The 18,004-nt window shown below is 48.4% G+C and overlaps 1 protein-coding gene and 1 pseudogene across 1 annotated transcript in view; both read left to right on the top strand.

The window, feature by feature from the left end:
- The window catches only part of FOXK2 (forkhead box K2), an 86,877-nt gene that overhangs the window by 50,189 nt on the left and 18,684 nt on the right, over positions 1 to 18,004 (top strand). Inside the window, exons 3-6 of the mRNA XM_055389347.2 lie at positions 2,316 to 2,463; positions 5,989 to 6,135; positions 15,231 to 15,424; positions 16,498 to 16,673. Of these exons, the coding sequence (XP_055245322.1) occupies positions 2,316 to 2,463; positions 5,989 to 6,135; positions 15,231 to 15,424; positions 16,498 to 16,673 (665 nt within the window). The remainder of the gene's footprint in view (positions 1 to 2,315; positions 2,464 to 5,988; positions 6,136 to 15,230; positions 15,425 to 16,497; positions 16,674 to 18,004) is intronic.
- LOC115932755 (uncharacterized) lies at positions 14,995 to 15,090 on the top strand (annotated as a pseudogene).

Here is an 18,004-nt window from a genome sequence, read left to right as displayed (position 1 = left end):
TAGAATTACCATGTGATCCAGCAACCCCACTTCTGGATATAGACCCAAACTGAAGGCAGGGTCTTGAAGAAATATTTGTATGCCCGTTTTCATAGCAGCCGTATGCACAATTTCCAGAGAATAGAAGATACAATGGAATATTATTCAGCCTTAAAAAGGAAGGAAATCCTGACATATGCTGAAACATGAATTAACCCTGAGGACGTTATGCTCAGTGAAATAAGCCAGTCATTGAGATTCCTAGAGTATCACATTCGCAGAGACAGAAGGCAGAATGGAGAGGTGGCCAGGGGCTGGGGGCGGGGAGGGGAAGCCGGTGTTTCTTGGGGACAGAGCTTCAGTTTGGGAAATGAGAACATTCTGGAGCGGGGTGGTGTGATGGCTGCACCTCTGTGTGAATGCGCTTCATGCTGCTGAAGTGTGCAGTTTAAAATGGTTAAAATGGTAAATTTTATGTTGTGTGTATTTTACCACAAAAGAAAAAAAAAATAGGCCCCCTGGAAAAGCATCCGTTGTGCACGTGTTTGTGAAACGGAGGTGTGGCCAGTGGACTCTGGCCACCATCCTGTGCCTGGTGCTGTCTGAGAGTCGCCCCGGCTGGCATCAGGGCCTTCTCGTTGCTGCTCTCTCCCCCATTGCTCCTTTGCTGAGAGGCTGCCCTCTCTTTTGGCTGAATTTGGCTGAACTTAACTGAGTGGGCCAAATAGTAAATGTGCGAGTGGGTAGGCAAAAGTCAGTCCTGCCACCCAGTGCTTATTAAGCACTGCATGAAAAGGACACAGAATTCCCTGGAGTAGAATGTGCCCGAGTTTACCTGAGTCACATACAGCTCACCGCCAAGCAGCAGCCTTGAAGACCCCACTTCAAATGTGACTGACAGCAGCGGTGGGTGCAGGGGAAGGGTCGGTCACAGCTGCAGCCCTGAGGTTGGGTCGGCTCCCAACTCCGCCTCTCCTCCCACCTGCTGCTTTCTTTTCATCCTGTGTTTCCTTGCTTGCCCCTCCCCACACCTGCACAGACCTTTGTCAGGGGGAACCCAGGTCCCCGGGGCCTCCAGGTGGAGCGAGCCTGAGCAACCTGACTTTCCAAACCTGCCGTCCAGCCAGCAGGTCACTCGCCTTCCTCGGGCCACACTGGCTGCATCCTCCACTTGTTAAAAGTTGGCTCTTTAAACTCATAAATTGTAGATGCTTTTTCTCCAGTGCTTTAAGGATGGTTGCTGGCATTGAGTAAATACTTGTTGAATGGGTGAGTGAGTATACCAGTGGTGCATATTCATGGCGGAAAGTCTAAGAAGCACTGCAGAGGGTACAAGGCCACTGGTGTGTTGCCCTTTCCCTCCTCCTCCCCACTTCTCCATCTCCCTGGCCCTCCTTTTGAGTTGTTTCTCAGAGGTCATGCCTTTAGGTTTCTTGGTTATTTTTTCTAGACCTTTTCTGTGCATTTGCAATGTTTTTCCCCAAAAACCCCTCTCTAACTTATAAAATAATCTTATCTTGATATTGTTCCATTTCAATGGCTCGTTCTTTTTATTGAAGTGCAGAAAATGAGGCATGGAGAGAATCTGCAGCTCCTTGACTTACCAGAAATGCACGTGCCCTTTAATCGGCACAGAGATCAAGAATCAGAACACTCCCTGTGCCCCCGTCCAGCCCGGTGGGAAAAAGTGCCTGTTTGAAAACGGGCCTGATTCTGTGTCCCGGGCGCCCCCAGCTGACCCGCTGCTGCGTCCCGGGCGCCCCCAGCTGACCCGCTGCTGCGTCCCGGGCGCCCCTAGCTGACCTGCTGTTGTGCCTTCAGCAGGTATCCATGTCCACGGCTTCATCTTCAGTGGAACCGCTTGCTCCACTTCCGCTCCAGGGGCCTTGGCTGGCAGACCCCTCCCCTCCCCCACCTCCCCGACTTTCCCTGTCTTTTCTGTGCCCCCTGTCACAGCTCCTCAGTGAGGACCTCTGTGCCTATCTTGTGTCACTTTGTGTCTTTAATAAGTTCTGGAACCATCCGGAGCCTCAGTTTCCTCACTGGTGAAATGAGTGGGCCACTGCCTCCCGAGAGCTTGTGTCACATTTCATGAGCTGACGTTTATAGAAGCAAATACCCTATTTCCACATTGCTTCTTGGGACGATCTTAAATTTTACACATCATTTATAAGAATCTGTGTTTCCGTAGGAAATGCTGATATTCTCTTCCTTTTTTTTTTTTTTTTTTTAACATTTCTGTATTTGTTATCCCTGTAATTAAAGCCAGTTGCTGAAGCACAGTAGGATGTATGCACTGTGATAGACTAATAGGAACAACTTTTTCTCTTCCACAGCGCTGCAAACTCCTGCCCCTCCAGCCCCCGGGGAGCGGGGTCTTCAGGGTACAAGGTGGGCCGAGTGATGCCGTCTGACCTCAATTTAATGGCTGACAACTCACAGCCTGAAAATGAAAAGGAAGCTTCAGGTGGAGACAGCCCGAAGGTAAAGGCTTTGTAGCCTTGAAGCAGCCCCTGGGGGACAGTGTGTAGCCACAGGGCCCTCAGTGTCACCTGCCTGTCACTCACCTGCCTGTCCAGTGACAGCCCTGCCAGGGCATTGGTGGGGATGTGGGCTTGATTCTGGTGTTGCTGCTGTGTTCTTGGTATTGGGGCTTTGCAAGTGTACTTGTTTAGTCGTTCAACGCACATCTTAGGGTCTCCCTAATAGCTGTAGGCCCAGGTGCTGAGGGCTGGGCAGACAGCGGAAGATGGAGGAGTACTTTGGTCTTTGTGGAGCTCATGTGTGTTTGTGCCGGAGTTTATCCCCTTGTCCCAAACTCTGAAGGTTATGCAAACGCACACCCTGCCACTCATGTTTGTATAGGGCACGTTTGTCACTTGTTTGGACAGCAGTTGTTGAGAGTCACACTATGACCTGGCACGTTTGTATTCTTTGACCCAGTAATTTTCCTTTTAGGACTTTGACCAAAGGAAATGGATGAAAGTTTGTATAAAACAATGGAATGCGGCTGGGTGTGGTGGCTCATGCCTGTAATCCCAGCACTTTGGGAGGCCGAGGCGGGGGGATCACTTGAGGTCAGGAGTTGGAGACCAGCCTGGTCAACATGGTTAAACCCCGCTTCTACCAAAAAAAAATACAAAAAGCCAGGCGTGGTGGCACGCAGCTGTAATCTCAGCTGCTCCGGAGGCTCAGGAGGGAGAATCACTTGAACCCTGGGAGGCGGAGGTTGCGGTGAGCTGAGATCACGCCACTGAACTCCAGCCTGGGTGAGAGAGTGAGCTCCTGTTTCGAAAAAATAAAATAAAAAATAAAAAGAACGCAACCTCAGTGTCCCTAGGGAATGGTGATTAGGATATTGTGCTTCCACTTAGGGAATAGCATGCAGAGTGTTTGCTGATATGGAAATATTCCAGATGTAATGCTGAGTGGAAGAAAGAGAGTAAGAACCATGCATGGTATTACTTGATATATTGAGGAAGTGTGATCTATCCCAGCAGAACGCAGCACAGCCATGAGAATGAATAAGCCACAGCTGTGCATCCCCCACCTGCGGCCGACTACGGCGTCTAACACAGGGTGCTAGGCAAGGAGGGCGCATCACGTGTGGTGCTGTTTCTGTCAGGCTTACAATTGGACAGATCTAAGTTGTATTGTTTAAGGATGCAGCCAAGTGGTAAAACGTAGTAAATCCCAGCAAAACTGTGGTCACTCTAAGAAGTCAGTAGTAATGGTGGCCTCTTGGAGAAGTAGAGGTAGTGGGCTGAGAGGGCCCATACGAGCATGTTGGGGATGCTGGTGGTGCCCTGTCTCTTGACCTAGTATACTGATGTTCACTTTGCAAAAATTTGTTCAGCTGACATAAATGTATCATGAGCTTTTCTGTCTGTTTTATATGTTTTTCAATTTAAAAAGTTTTTAGAAACATAGAAGAAAATCACAGGGAAGTACACCAACAGCACAGGCACAGTGACGAAGGCTTTGTTAGCTGTTTAAAGGAAGAGACGTAGCGGGCAGTGTGGCATGCACCTGTAGTCACAGCTGCTCGGGAGGCTGAGGCAGGAGAATCACTTGAGTTCAAAGCTGTGGTGAGCTACGATCAATCCTTGACTAGCCACTGTACTCTAGGCTGGGCAACATAGCAAGACCCTGTCTAAAAAGAAAGAATTAGGTGTGTGGAGGGTCTTCTTGTGATTACATTTTTCTGTTTAGAAAAAGAAAAGCGATAGGCCGGGCGCGGTGGCTCACGCCTGTAATGCCAGCACTTTGGGAGGCCGAGGCGGGCGGATCACAAGGTCAGGAGATCGAGACCATCCTGGCTAACACGGTGAAATCCCGTCTCTACTAAAAATACAAAAAATTAGCCGGGCGTGGTGGCGGGCGTCTGTAGTCCCAGCTACTGGGGAGGCTGAGGCAGGAGAATGGCGTGAACCCGGGAGGTGGAGCTTGCAGTGAGCCGAGATCACACCACTGCACTCCAGCCTGAGTGACAGAGTGAGACTGTCTCAAAAAAGAAAAAGAGACAAATTTGACTTTGGGAGGCCAAGGTGGGCGTATCACTTGAGCTCAGGAGTTTGAGATCAGATTGGACAAAAAAGCAAGATCCTATCTCTACAAAAATACCAAAAATTAGCCAGGCATAGTGGCATGCGCTTGGAGTCCCAGCTGCTGGGGAGGCTGAGGTGGGAGGATCACCTGAGCCCTGGGAGTTCACGCTTCAGTGAGCCGTGATCAAACCACTGCACTCTGGCCTGGGCGACAGAGTGAGACCGTGTCCCCAGAAAAGAAAAGACAAAAGTCCCTCTGCCCACTCTGAGCTGTCAGCGCTGAATGCGGCCTGTGCTGTGGAAGCCCATGTGGGCGCCTCTGATATCCTTGCCGCCTGTCTGTCAGCCTGCCTGTTTCCCATTCCATTTGTGTTTATCCTTGAACAGTATCTATAATTGTTCGTTGTAAGACTCCATGTATATAGTATCATCTTGAATGTATTTTTTCATCCAACATTATCTGTTGCTCTTCATCCATCTTGACAAGCGTGTTGCCCAGAAGTTCACAACCAGGAGTGATTCCCTTTCCCAGTGGGCTCGTGCCTATAAGTGTGGGTTTCAAGTTGTCACTATGACAGGGAGCCACCAGTGGCCTTGAAAGAGCCAGGACCAGGGATGCCAGCCTGTCAGCGGGGCACTGAGCAGCCAGGATGTCTCCAACCCCAAGGTGAAGCCTCCATGGGGCTCTTCGTGGGCCAGGGGGCTCCTCCTCATGGGCGGCAGGGGCTCCTTGTGGATGGGTATTTGGTGAGTCCCAGGGGCTCTGAGCAGCCCTGGCCACCCCTGGTGCTTATGCCTGGGGAGGGGTGCTGCTGGCTGTGAGCCCTCAGCCAGCCTTACCCACCCCTCGCCTGTACCCCTGGGGTAGCTGACAGGATCTGGTCGTGGTTGAGGTGCTTTGCCTTGGACTCCACTGAGGTCAAGCAGACTTTATGTCTTCATTTTTGACATTTGGATTTTTTCCTTATGTAATTTTTAATATTCTTTATAGTTTTCCATTTGTTTCCTCCATGTTTTCGAATTGTATTACTTTCATAGTAAGAAAAATTAGGTATTAGGCTGGGCGCAGTGGCTCACACCCGTAATCCCAGCACTTTGGGAGGCCGAGGCAGGCGGATCACCTGAGGTCAGGAGTTTGAGACCGGCCTGGCCAACATGGTGAAACTCCGTCTCTACTAAAACCACAAAAATTATCCGGGTGCGGTGGCGGGCGCCTGTGATCCCAGCTACTCGGGAGGCTGAGGCAGGAGAACTGCTTGAACTCAGAGGGCGGAGATTGCAGTGAGCCAAGATCGCGTCACTGCACTCCAGCCTGGGCGACACAGCGAGACTCTGTCTCAAAAAAAAGAAAAATGAGGTATCAGAGGAACACTTAAAAGCACTGAGAATCTTTAAATCTAGTAAATTTAATACAAAATGTGGTAACTTCAATATTACTTTTGTGTTTGTTTTTTAAATACAGGATGATTCAAAGCCGCCTTACTCCTACGCGCAACTGATAGTTCAAGCAATTACGATGGCTCCCGACAAACAGCTCACCCTGAACGGGATTTATACACACATCACTAAAAATTACCCCTACTACAGGACTGCGGACAAGGGCTGGCAGGTAAGTGCCTTCAGTTTGTTGTTAAATAGAGGCTGATGGATACCCAGAAGAAAGTGGAGCGGCTGCTGTCTGGAATGCAGGCACAGGTTAGGAAGGTAGAAGAGGGGGTTGGAGCCTCCCGTGCTGGGAGGAAGAGGAGTTGGGGGCCGGTGCTGCCATGCTCTGCCTCACCTTCTTCGTGTGGAGCAGAAGGAAGCGTGGTTCTGGAGGAGCGTCTAGGCCTGCGTGCTTTACTGTTGTGGAAATTCATGTATCTGCATAGGATTTGTGAAGTGTGGATTGTTTGAGATATTTCCCTTTGACCAGTGCAGTTCATATTTGAAATGTAGGAGAGATTTAAAACCCAGCCTGTCCTTCCCTTTGGCATTCTCCTGTCTTCCTCATCTAGTCCTGCTAATGGACAGAAGTTCTGAAGTTTGCAGAGACAGTTTTCAAACCACCTTTTACCAAGGAACACTTAGAAGACATCTTAACCAGTTGGCCGGGGTGAAAAACAGATGAACGTGGTGTGCCCTGTCTCAGCCGGGGAGCCCACCTGGTCGTGGAACCACGGGGCTACCCCCAAGAGACACTTTGAAATCTGCAAAATATTCCCTTTGGTCAGCTCACACACCAATAATTTTTTTTTTTTTTTTTTGAGTCAGAGTCTCGCTCTGTTATAACAATAATTTTAACCCTTTAGACTATGTAGGTTTTTTCTCTGTGTATCTGTGTTGTGTTGGCTGTTTACTGGATGTATATGAGAATCTTGCTATTTGAAATAATTTGGCAGTGGGTAGGTTTGAAATATAGAATATTAAAAACATAGAGAAGAAATGTATGTATGCTTATAGTTTTTTAATTCATTAAGTAACCAGGAACATCTATAGAATTTCTTTGAGGCTTTCATTTAATGAGTAAATGATCCTTAAAAAAAAATCTAAACTACATGGCTTAGTGGTGAGGGTGGTGCAGGGGCAACTGTTTTCTATTTATTGAAGGGGAAAAACCTTTTTTCTTTTAACCGCAGATGTATAAACACGTTATATTAAAATATAGCCTACCGGCCGGGCACAGTAACTCATGCCTATAATTCTAGCACTTTGAGAGCTGAGGCAGGTGGATCGTGTGACTCTAGGATTTCGAGAGCAGCCTGGGCAACATGGCGAGACCCTGTCTCTACAAAAAATAAAAAAAAATTAGCTGAGTGTGGTGGCTCACGCTTGTAGTCCCAGCTACTCCAGAGGCTGAGGTGGGAGGATCACCTGAGCCCAGGAAGCAGAGGTTACAGATACCTGTGATCACACCACTGCACTCCAGCCTGGGTGACAGAGCAAGACCCTGTCTCAAAAAGGAAAAAAAAAGCCTACCAGCCACGTCTTCCATATTTCCTTTGTGGAGGGGCTTGGGGGTCTTTAATCATGGAAGGTACAGAATGAGACCCAGCCTCCCCTCTGGCCCACCTTGTGCCCACCCCCCCATACCTGGAGCGTCTACACCCTGTCCTGCCTGCCTTCCTGTCTACAGCAAGGGGGCATCTCTTAATTGACCGTTAGGAGAATGCTGGATTTGGAGAGTAGTTCCATATTCAGTTACATGTCAGGGTCTCTTAACATATTGCATGCTAAATTCTGGCCGTATTTACTCTATAAAACTGAGGCTGTGCTTCAAACTGTATACATACACACACACACACTCTCCCTCTCTCTCTCTCACACACACACACACACACACACACAAAACCAGACAATAACTTCTACCCATGTTCCAGTGACCATGGCTTTATGGCTTTGTCAAGGAGAGAAACTCCACATGGGGTCCAGCTTGCTCTGTGGGAGCGTGTGAGGGTCCCTCAGAGTTTACAGCTTATTCTGATGGTTTGAGATACCAGTTACCTGGGGCTTTGTGAGTGTGTTTCTAAGAAGCTTTATTAGACTCTAATGTGGTTCTCTTAAGTGGTATTTCTGTGTGTTTTTTCTAACATCCATTTATTTGAGAACTACCTATGAACAGGACAAGGCTTTCTTGCTAAAGAGGGTGGCTGGATAAAGGCCTGGCCTCAGTTTTGGGGGGGCCCAAGTCAGGACAGGCCTTTTGGGGAGCAGAGCCCTTGGAGCAAGCCTCTCCTGGACCACAGTCGTGAAGTGGCGAGGACCCCACGGGACCCCTCATGCATGCCCTGCTTTCTGTCGTCTATTGCAGGTGCCTGCACAGCTCACGTCGGCAGGGAATGACAGACTAGCACACGTCAGGCACCCTTCTCTGCTGAACTGCTATTAAACTTGTTTCTGTTGAAACATTTTCTCTCCTGTCTAGATGGAGGTCTGTAAGTCTACAGCTGCATCTCTTTCCCCAGTAAGGCCACTCCTGTGTCATTTCACGCCTCGTGGCTCCAGCTAATTAAGCGGGAGAAGGATTAGTTTCTCCAGATTCCCCCTAGTTCATGGACATTACTCTCTCTCTCTTTTTTTTTTTTTTTTTTGAGACGGAGTTTTGCTCTTGTTGCCCAGGCTGGAGTGCAATGGCGCGATCTTGGCTCACTGCAACCTCCGCCTCCCAGGTTCAAGCGATTCTCCTGCCTCAGCCTCATGAGTAGCTGGGACTACAGGCTTGAGCCACCACACCCGGCTAATTTTGTATTTTTAGCAGAGACGGGGTTTCTCCGTGTTGGTCAGGCTGGTGTTGAACTCCCGACCTCGGGTGATCTGCCTGCCTCGGTCTCCCGAAGTGCTGGGATTACAGGCGTGAGCCACCGCGCCTGGCCAATGTACTTTGAATTTCTTTCTGTCCTCAGCTGTACCCTTGGCTGTCGGAATAGTGACCCTCACGGGCTCTTCCTGTGCCATGAGATTCTCTGAGCCGCCCTTCCCAGTGCCTCACACCTTATTCTGACTTCGTCCCTCCTGGCTTACAACAAAAGCCAGGTGTTTTGTATTGTCTACCTATGGTATAGCTTTTTGGTCAATCCACAGAGGACATCTGAGGGTGAAATGAGATGGTCTGAGGAATCCTATTTGAAAAGATGTCATATGTCTTTCCTTTGTTTGCATTTACCTCCTATGATTTGATTTTTTCATGGTACAAAAGTATTTAATAAGTGACACTTCAGTACAGAAAACACAGAGCTTGTAGCTTGTCCTTTAAAACCAGGACGGCCAAGTGAAAAGTCAGTACAGAGTCTTATTTTTACTATTAAAAAATCAAAGGGACACACTGGGCATTGAACTACTACGTTTTTTCTTCTTTCTAGAGATGACATACGTGTTTTCTGATAAGTAATGTACCACACATTGCACTAAAGCAAAGCAGCAAACAGCCAGTAAAGCTGTGCCCTGCCTGCTGCTCCCGCAGGGCTGGACCAGTGGAACACCATCTCGGTAGGAGAGGAAGAAAATGCAGAGTCCCTAACCCAGAGAGCCTAACAAACTGGTTTATACCGGAGTGATCTTCAGCAAACACGCAAACACACTAACATGCTGTAAGAATGTTTTAGTCTATTTCTAGCACACAGCATACATTCGTAGGTGCCCAGACAAATAGGAAGGAACGCAATCGTAGAAAGCATTTTTGCCTTCACAGCACTTAACACCTAAAAAGCACACGGCATATAATACTTTGATCTTTAAGTGGATAAGCATGGAAGTCCCAAGATCATATCCACTAGATTAGCCTGAGTATTCATCTATAAAAATATATATTTTTAAAATAATGCTTAAAAGAGACTTCTAGAAACAGTGGGACTACATCAGGAGCAGAAGACAGCGACACAAGGACTGCAAATGTTAAGACTAGGAGTGGCTTTTCACGTGGAGCTTTTACGTAGAGGACGTCTCTTTCTGTTGATTGCTACAGCCGAGACAAGCTGTGATCACAGGAGATTCTGAAATCTCAAGCTGGGCTTGAGTAACACCCTAGATAGACATCAGGAACCCCATTGAGGCTGAAGTACTGAAACTGACCCATGTGAAGAAGAGATAAAGAGATGCAGATGTGCAAAGATTCACGCAGAGCCTGCTGGGACAGAGGGTGGCGGCGGGTTCGTCTACACATCCACACCAGCGTGTGTGCTCGGGTGGCGGCGGCGGGTTCGTCCACATGTACACACCAGCGTGTGTGCTCGGGGAAGGACCCCCAAAGTGGAGTGCTGGACATGGGCTCGCTCCAGAGGCGTCTGACTCAGAAGCTCCTGAGAGAAGTGTCTCCTTGAGGAGGGGAGGAATAGTACGGTTAATGAATACAAGAAGGTGTTTCAGGAGAAATAGGTGTAGAAGGGTTAGGTCATTTTGGTTTTGACCTGTCAATGCTTAACATAAATGAGGAATTACAAAACAGAGTCAGTCTTTTTCCAAGATGTATTCTGTCATCATGAGCTGAGCCTGTTGGGCTGGTGACATCCAGAATGTTCCAATTCATTGGCTGGAGGGAGGACCCACTGCCACAGATTGTTCTGGGAAGCTGGCACAGAAGATGATTGACACAACGAAGTCACCACTAAGCCACTGCTTAAGTCTAGTCCTCGGCCTTCTTTTTCTGCTCTGTAGTCCAAAACTGTGAAGGTAGCAGCATGTCGAATATGTCACCAGCTGCTTCATTTTTATGGTGCTGTAATGTGGTGGTGAAAGCTGCCATGTTGAATCCAGAAATCCGCTCCAGCAGCTGTTCTTCAATATATTTTTCTACCAAACAAATGTATGCAGGCTGGGCGCGGTGGCTCACGCCTGTAATCCCAGCACTTTGGGAGGCTGTGGCCGGCGGATCACCTGTGGTTGGGGGGTTCGAGACCAGATGACCAACATGGAGAAACTACGTCTCTACTAAAAATACAATATTATTAGCGGGGCATGGTGCTGCGTGCCTGTAATCCCAGCTACTCAGGAGGCTGAAGCAGGAGAATTGTTTGAACCCACATGGCGGAGACTGCAGTGAGCTGATATCGCGTCATTGCACTCCAGCCTGGGCAACAAGAGCAAAACTCCGTCTCAAAAAAAGAAAAAGAAAAAAAGAAATGTATTCATTAAAAATAGGTGTGTAGGTGAGTTTATTCTCTTCCATGTCTTCAAACTCCAGGTAGTACTTGTCCATGAAATTTCTCTGTAATAACTGGAACTCGTTATCCATGACAATGTTCTCTAAATATCCAACCACAACAGCAAATTCATCAGAGGTGGAGGAGAAAGACAGCACAAAGCTCTCTTCTTCTAAGGTGTCCATCACTGTAGCCCCGAACAGGCTCCTACCCTGCCTGTGGCCCAACCTGCATGCAGGGCGTGGCGGGCGGCCGGGTTAAGGTCTCGCAGCCAAAGCTGCGGCCTGCTCACTGCCCAGTCACGGCGGCACCTGCGTGCCAGGCCCAGCCCTGGGTTAGGGCCCCGCCGGGCCCTCAGTGCGTACCGCTGACACTGCGGGTCAAGGTCTGGGTGACTCCGAAATGATTTTTTATGGTTTTATAATTTTACTTAACCCAGAATTGAGATAACTGTTGTGACTATGAGAAGTTTGAAAGGACGGGCCTCTCAGCCTCCAAAGGGACTAGAGCTGGTTCCTTTTATTTATTTTTGTTTTATTTTATTTTATTTTTTTGGGACAGAGTCTTACTCTGTCGCCCAGGCTGGAGTGCAGTGGCGCGATCTCAGCTCACTGCAACCTTTGCCTCCTGGGTTCAAGTGATTCTCCATTCTCAGCCTCCTGAGGAGCTGGGACTACAGGTGCATGCCACCACGCCCGGCTAATTTTTGTGTTTTTACTAGGGATGGGATTTTGCCATGTTGGCCAGGCTGGTCTCGAACTCCTGACCTCAAGTGATCCACCCGCCTCGGCCTCCCAAAGTGCTGGGATTACAGGCGTGAGCCACCGCGCCCGTCACTTGATCTCTTTTAAAGGGAGGACTGTACTCTGGACTCACCTTCACCCTTGCACTTTTGGAAGCGTTCCTGGACATTAGACCCATCCTCTGAAAGGAACTTGTCCTGTTCCTTCTCCTCAGTTTCTGTACACGTCCTTACTGTGCAGAATGCACACTGGAGCGCACTCAGGGCTGGGTGAGGTTAAACAGACAAACCGTCCTTGAGAAACGTGAGGTCTGCTTAGGAAGGCTGCAGGAAGGCACAGAGGAGAGCCCCGGAAGGGAGGGAGCTGGTGCTCAGGGAGGGCTGATTTTCAGCAGACGCTCAATTTGGAAAGCCTTTGGGGGAAAGATAAGTGCTCAGAATTGCAAATCCTTTTCTTCATGTTTAGCGTTAAAGAATAACAGCCCACGTTTTCTCTGAAAGCTTTACAATTTCTGAATCATTAGAGTCCAGTCAATGTGGTTTTAATACATGTAGCAACAGAATGAAGGAACATCCATCCTGAGTTTGATCAAATTACAACGGCCTTAAATTACCTTAGAAACATAGTTACTTTATTCTATTTGTGTCTACATTAAATGTCTCATTAATTCCTCATATTTTCTGGAGTCTTGTTGGCTGGCAAATCACAAGTAATCTTTCTTCATTTGCCCTTGGAGTTGTTGTCAGGGAGATGGATTGGAGAATAAAATAGGTTAGAATCTATTCTGATGCTGCGGACTGGGTTCTTTTACGTTTTCAGGACAGAAAATAGCAGCTCCTCAATTCCACAGACTTACTTTGCGTCTCGTAAGTGATGGTGGTGGTGACGCAGGGGCAGGGCTTCTGGCCCGTGTCACGTTCTTCTGCTCACATGGCTGGAGTCTGGCCCCGAAGTCACCTTTTCTGCTTCCAGATTCCCACTGTGCTAACCTTCTTTCGTCCTAAGAGCATGCAAATTAAATGACTCCACATCAGTCAGTACAGCCACAGCCTTCACTTCGGGGCTTGTTGACTGTTGTCTGTTCTTCAGCCTCGGATGCTGCGTGGGGCAGCTCTTTCTGAGTCCCCGCTTAGGAGGACTGGTCCTGGTAGAACAGCGAGAGGGGAAGTCGTCCTTCTCAGGCAGTGGCTGGGATTGCCATTTGCACTGCTTGAGGGTTTTATATTACCATCGTGTGGGTTTGCTTTTCTTCAGTCCTAGTCTCAGAATCTACCTTCTACTTCACACTTAAAATTCTGAGAGCAGTTGGCAAAGCTTTGCCTTCTCTGTCTTTGTCGGGGCACCAATAACAGTCATGTTTGATTTTCTGGAGGAATTGATAGAAAGATTGGGCGTCAGCTAAAGCCAAATAAAACATTATAGCAGTATCTGTGGTTATTAGAATATTTGAAATCTCATCTGATGCCCTTACCTATAAACAGTTTCACAAATCCCACACATGGCCTAGCCCACCTCTCCATGTCGCCCATGAAGTAGCTCCATCCACAGGGCCCAAAGGCATTAGGATGGCACTTGAACAGCCCCCGAGATGGGTTGTAAAGTGTTATTTTATATGTTGGATTTCTTAGTCACCTTTGACGATTTGAAATTCAGGCTGAGGCTTGCAATTCTAATAAGGTTAATTGGGGAATTTAGAAATGATTTTTTGGATAGCTCCAGATTTTGTTTTGAGTGATCACCATTTTAACACTTTAATAGCTTAATTTTAAATCTACACATTAATGTAAATTCACGAAATGTTTCTATGAACCCATGATGTTCGTCCGGCTTTGGCTGTGACGGTGCGGCCTGAGTCAGGTCCCAGCGGGGGCTTTCTTCAGGGTATCTGTCAACTCTTAGCTGGGCTTTTTTTTGAGATGGAGTCTTGCTTCTGTTGCCCAGGCTGGAGTGTAGTGGTGCGATCTGGGCTCACTGCAACCTCCTCCTCTCAGCTTCAAGCGATTCTTCAGCTTCAGCATCCTGAGTAGCTGGGACTACAGGTGTGGGCCACTGTGCCCGGATGATTTTTGTATGGGGTTTTTTTTTTTTTTTTTTTTTTTTGAGATGGAGTCTTACTCTGTCGCCCAGGCTGGAGTGCAGTGGTGCAATCTCGGCTCACTGCAAGCTCCGCCTCCCGGGTTCACACCATTCTCCTGCCTCAGCCTCCCGAGTAGCTGGGACTACAGGCGCCCGCCACCACGCCCCGCTAATTTTTCGTATTTTTAGTAGAGACAGGGTTTCACCGTGTTAGCCAGGATGGTCTCGATCTCCTGACCTCGTGATCCGCCTGCCTCGGCCTCCCAAAGTGCTGGGATTACAGGCGTGAACCACTGTGCCCGGCCGATTTTTGTATGTTCAGTAGAGACGGGGTTTCACCATGTTGGCCAGGCTGGCCTCAAACTCCTGATCTCAACTGAGCCACTGCGCCCGTCTGGCTTTTTGTAATAGAAAGAATGATGCACTGATGAGGAGCTGGGAGGGAAATTTTTCCTGTGTACCTTACGAAATTATTTCAAAGATCAAATAAAAAAACAGGTACTTTGCCAAGTCCTGTCTTCCTGGAAGATGGTGTCCATCCTGATTTTCAGCCTCCTGCTCATTTTTCTTTTTTGCTGGTTTACCAAATACTTTATAGTGGATTAATTTACTTTTAATGGCATGACAGATTCTGTAAGCTAATTCTGTGTGAAAAAGTATTTTAACAGAATGGCTCACATCAGCTCTGTTTGTCTCCAAGCAGGGAGAGGTTGGCAGCTAAGTCATTGCCTCCACCTGGAATGCTCAGTGCTGACAGTTGCAGTCCTGGGTTTCCCACCTTGAAAGGAGATGGAGTCAGAAATGGCCTCTGTCCGCGCTGTGCGGATTGCTCATCCCTCCTGTTCCCAGCTCTCCACCCTGCCTCCCGGGGCCCGTTCTGCCACAGAGTGCGGTGTCCTTTCCTCTTTGGAAGCCCATAGCAGCCTTGGGCGGAAGGGCTCAAACCCCAGGCTGCTACTTCCCTTGAGAATTGCTCACCAAGGCGGGAGGGCTGCTCCTTCCACACAGCACAGCCTGTAAACGTCACTCTCTGTCATCGTTTATAAGCATGATGACTGGGTTTTCACGCTTCTCCATAGGATGGGCCTTCCTCAAATCTTGTTATGTTGTCAGCACATTACTTGTGTGACGCAAAAGAAAAAAAATTCACTCTTGCAGTCTGCCAGGCCCAATATGTAGGTTTCTGCTTTTTAGGGCACTAAAACGAGGACACATTTTTATTTCTCAGCAAATAAATATATGAATTCTACGTATTTTTTTATGTTTCATAGAATTCAATTCGCCACAATCTCTCTCTGAATCGTTATTTCATCAAAGTGCCGCGTTCCCAGGAAGAACCAGGCAAAGGCTCGTTCTGGAGGATAGACCCAGCCTCTGAAAGCAAATTAATAGAACAGGCTTTTAGGAAACGACGGCCTAGGGGCGTGCCCTGCTTTAGAACCCCTCTGGGACCGCTCTCTTCTAGGTAAGGAAAAAGAAGAACAAAAGGCCTCACTTCATGCTTACTAAACTTACCTTCAGTGTATTGGGAAAATTTCCTTTTGAAAATGAAGGAACTACCAAATGCATTATGATTAAATGTTGGGATGCGGATTTGAGCAAAAGTGTTGGGTGCTGCCCAGGTGTTTCTGGTTCTAGTGGTTGAAACATTTGAGACGATTTGCAAAGTTTAAACTGCATTTGACGCAGTGATTGTTGCTTCATGGGGCTCATCGCATGTTGTTCATACCAGTGCCACGTCGACGTTTTTCCTTTCCTTTGGCACAGGAAAAGTTCTTTAAAACTACTTTTTAGGCCGGGCGCAGTGGCTCACGCCTGTAATCCCAGCACTTTGGGAGGCCGAGGCGGGCGGATCACCTGAGGTCAGGAGGTCGAGATCAGCCTGGCCAATATGGTCAAACCCCGTCTCTAATAAAAATACAAAAAAATTAGCCGGGCGCGGTGGCGCGCGCCTGTAATCCCAGCTACTCGGGAGCATGAGGCAGGAGAATTGCTTGAACCCAGAAAGGCAGAGATTGCAGTGAGCCGAGATCGCGCCACTTCGTTCTAGCCTGGGCAAAACAGCGAAACTCCGTCTCAAAACAAAAACACACTACTTTTTAGCTGCTTAAGCTCGAGTTGACTTATACAGTGTTAATTTGCCTGAGTTTAAATGCTTATTTTTAGCTTCACTAATACTGTTTTTAACCAAAAACACAATGAGCGTAATGTAAGTCTTAAATGCCCACGGACCTGCCCGCTGCCGGCTCCACCGTCAGTGCACGGGAGCTGCTTAGAGAGGGCAGCTAGCTCCGCCCCACAGCCGCGCCGCGTATGTGGGTGAGGGCCCGTGATGGCCCTGTCACACACAGGCTGAGTCTGTCTACCCGAGTGTCCCGCTCAGTTCACAGGCGTGCAGAGAAGTAGAACTTAACACAACAGTACTTGGTTGTCAGGAGACAAATGACACCCCCTTTGCAAAGTGCACTTATTAAAACAGCAAGTGCTTTCTGAGTGCGTCAGCTGTAAACATGCAATGTCTTCTTCTCGGTGACACAGGAGTGCCCCAGCCTCTCCCAATCACGCTGGAGTGCTGTCTGCTCACTCTAGTGGCGCCCAGACCCCTGAGAGCCTGTCGAGGGAAGGTTCGCCGGCCCCCCTGGAGCCTGAGCCTGGCGCCGCACAGCCCAAACTCGCTGTTATCCAGGAAGCCCGGTTTGCCCAGAGCGCCCCAGGTGAGACAGCGGGAGAGGAAGCGAGGGCCCCAACAGCGTGAGCCAGACGCGGACGCCTGGGCTCCACAGAGAAGAAACAGCCGGACTGGAGGCCTGCCTGTCCCTCTGTACCTTATACTAATACCTGATTTTATAGGCCTTGGAAAACTAATAGCACTGGGAGTGTTTTTTAAAAATCAATGAACGTTCTTTAAACGACACTGGGTAGATGCCTGAAATAACTTAGAATTAACCTGTTTCTTAGTTTGTCATTCAAAAATCCATGAAACAGCCCCCGCACCCCCACCCCCCGCAAAAAAAAAAAAAAAAAAAACAAAAACAACAACCCATGAAGTAGACAAACTAGACACTGGAAGCAAAAACATGTCCTTTTTTTTTTTTGAGACAGAGTCTCACTTTGTCACCAGGCTGGAATGCAGTGGCGCAATCTTGGCTCGTTGCAACCTCTGCCTCCCAGGTTCAAAGAATTCTCCTGCCTCAGCTTCCCGAGTAGCTGGGACTACAGGCACACACCACCACACCCAGCTAATTTTTGTATTTTTAGTAGAGACAGGGTTTCACCATATTGGCCAGGATGGTCTCGATCTCTTGACCTCGTGACCTCATGATCCACCCACCTTGGCCTCCCAAAGTGCTGGGCGTACAGGTGTGAGCCACCACGCCCAGCCTAACATGTCCATTTTAAGGAATAGGTAAAACAGTTTGCAGTTTACTTAGTCATAATGTGGAATAAAAATGTGTGCCCTGGGGAATTAAACAAACAAACATAGTGTGGAAATGTGTCCAAACTAAGTCTGTTACAGTTGACAGAAAGTGAATTGGGTCATTTGGGATTCCTGACCCTGCCGGGCCAGAGAACAGCCCTCCCCTGCCCACTGGCGGTGGCCCCTGACAGCCATGTCTCCCTCTCTTTGCTCTAAGCCCCCAAACCATGGCAGAGGCCCCTGACAGCCGTGTCTCTCTCTCTGCTCTAAGCCCCCAAACCACAAAGGGCAGAGGCTGGGTGCCAGAGGCTCTGTGACAGCCCCACTCTGTTTTTGAACTTTCTGCTTCCCTTCCACTCGTTACAGGAGGAAGATGTTGATCCTAGGTGAATGTGGCCCTCGTCTTTCTGGCCTACAGGGGCAGTTTCTTCTTCTTTTTTTTTTTTTGTTCGTTTGTCTTGAGACAAGGTCTTGCTCTGTCACTCATGCTGGAGTACAGTGACGTGTTCTTGGCTCACTGCAGTCTCCACCTTCCAGGCTCAAGCAATCCGCCCTCCTCAGTCTCCTAAATAGCTGGGGCTGCAGGCGCACACTAACATGCCCAGTTAATATTTGTCGTAGAGACAG

This window comes from Gorilla gorilla, chromosome 4, assembly GCF_029281585.2.
Source record: "Gorilla gorilla gorilla isolate KB3781 chromosome 4, NHGRI_mGorGor1-v2.1_pri, whole genome shotgun sequence".
Taxonomy (NCBI): domain Eukaryota; kingdom Metazoa; phylum Chordata; class Mammalia; order Primates; family Hominidae; genus Gorilla; species Gorilla gorilla.
The sequence above is the reverse complement of the archived record's forward strand: the minus strand, read 5'-3'. Positions and strand labels throughout refer to the sequence as shown.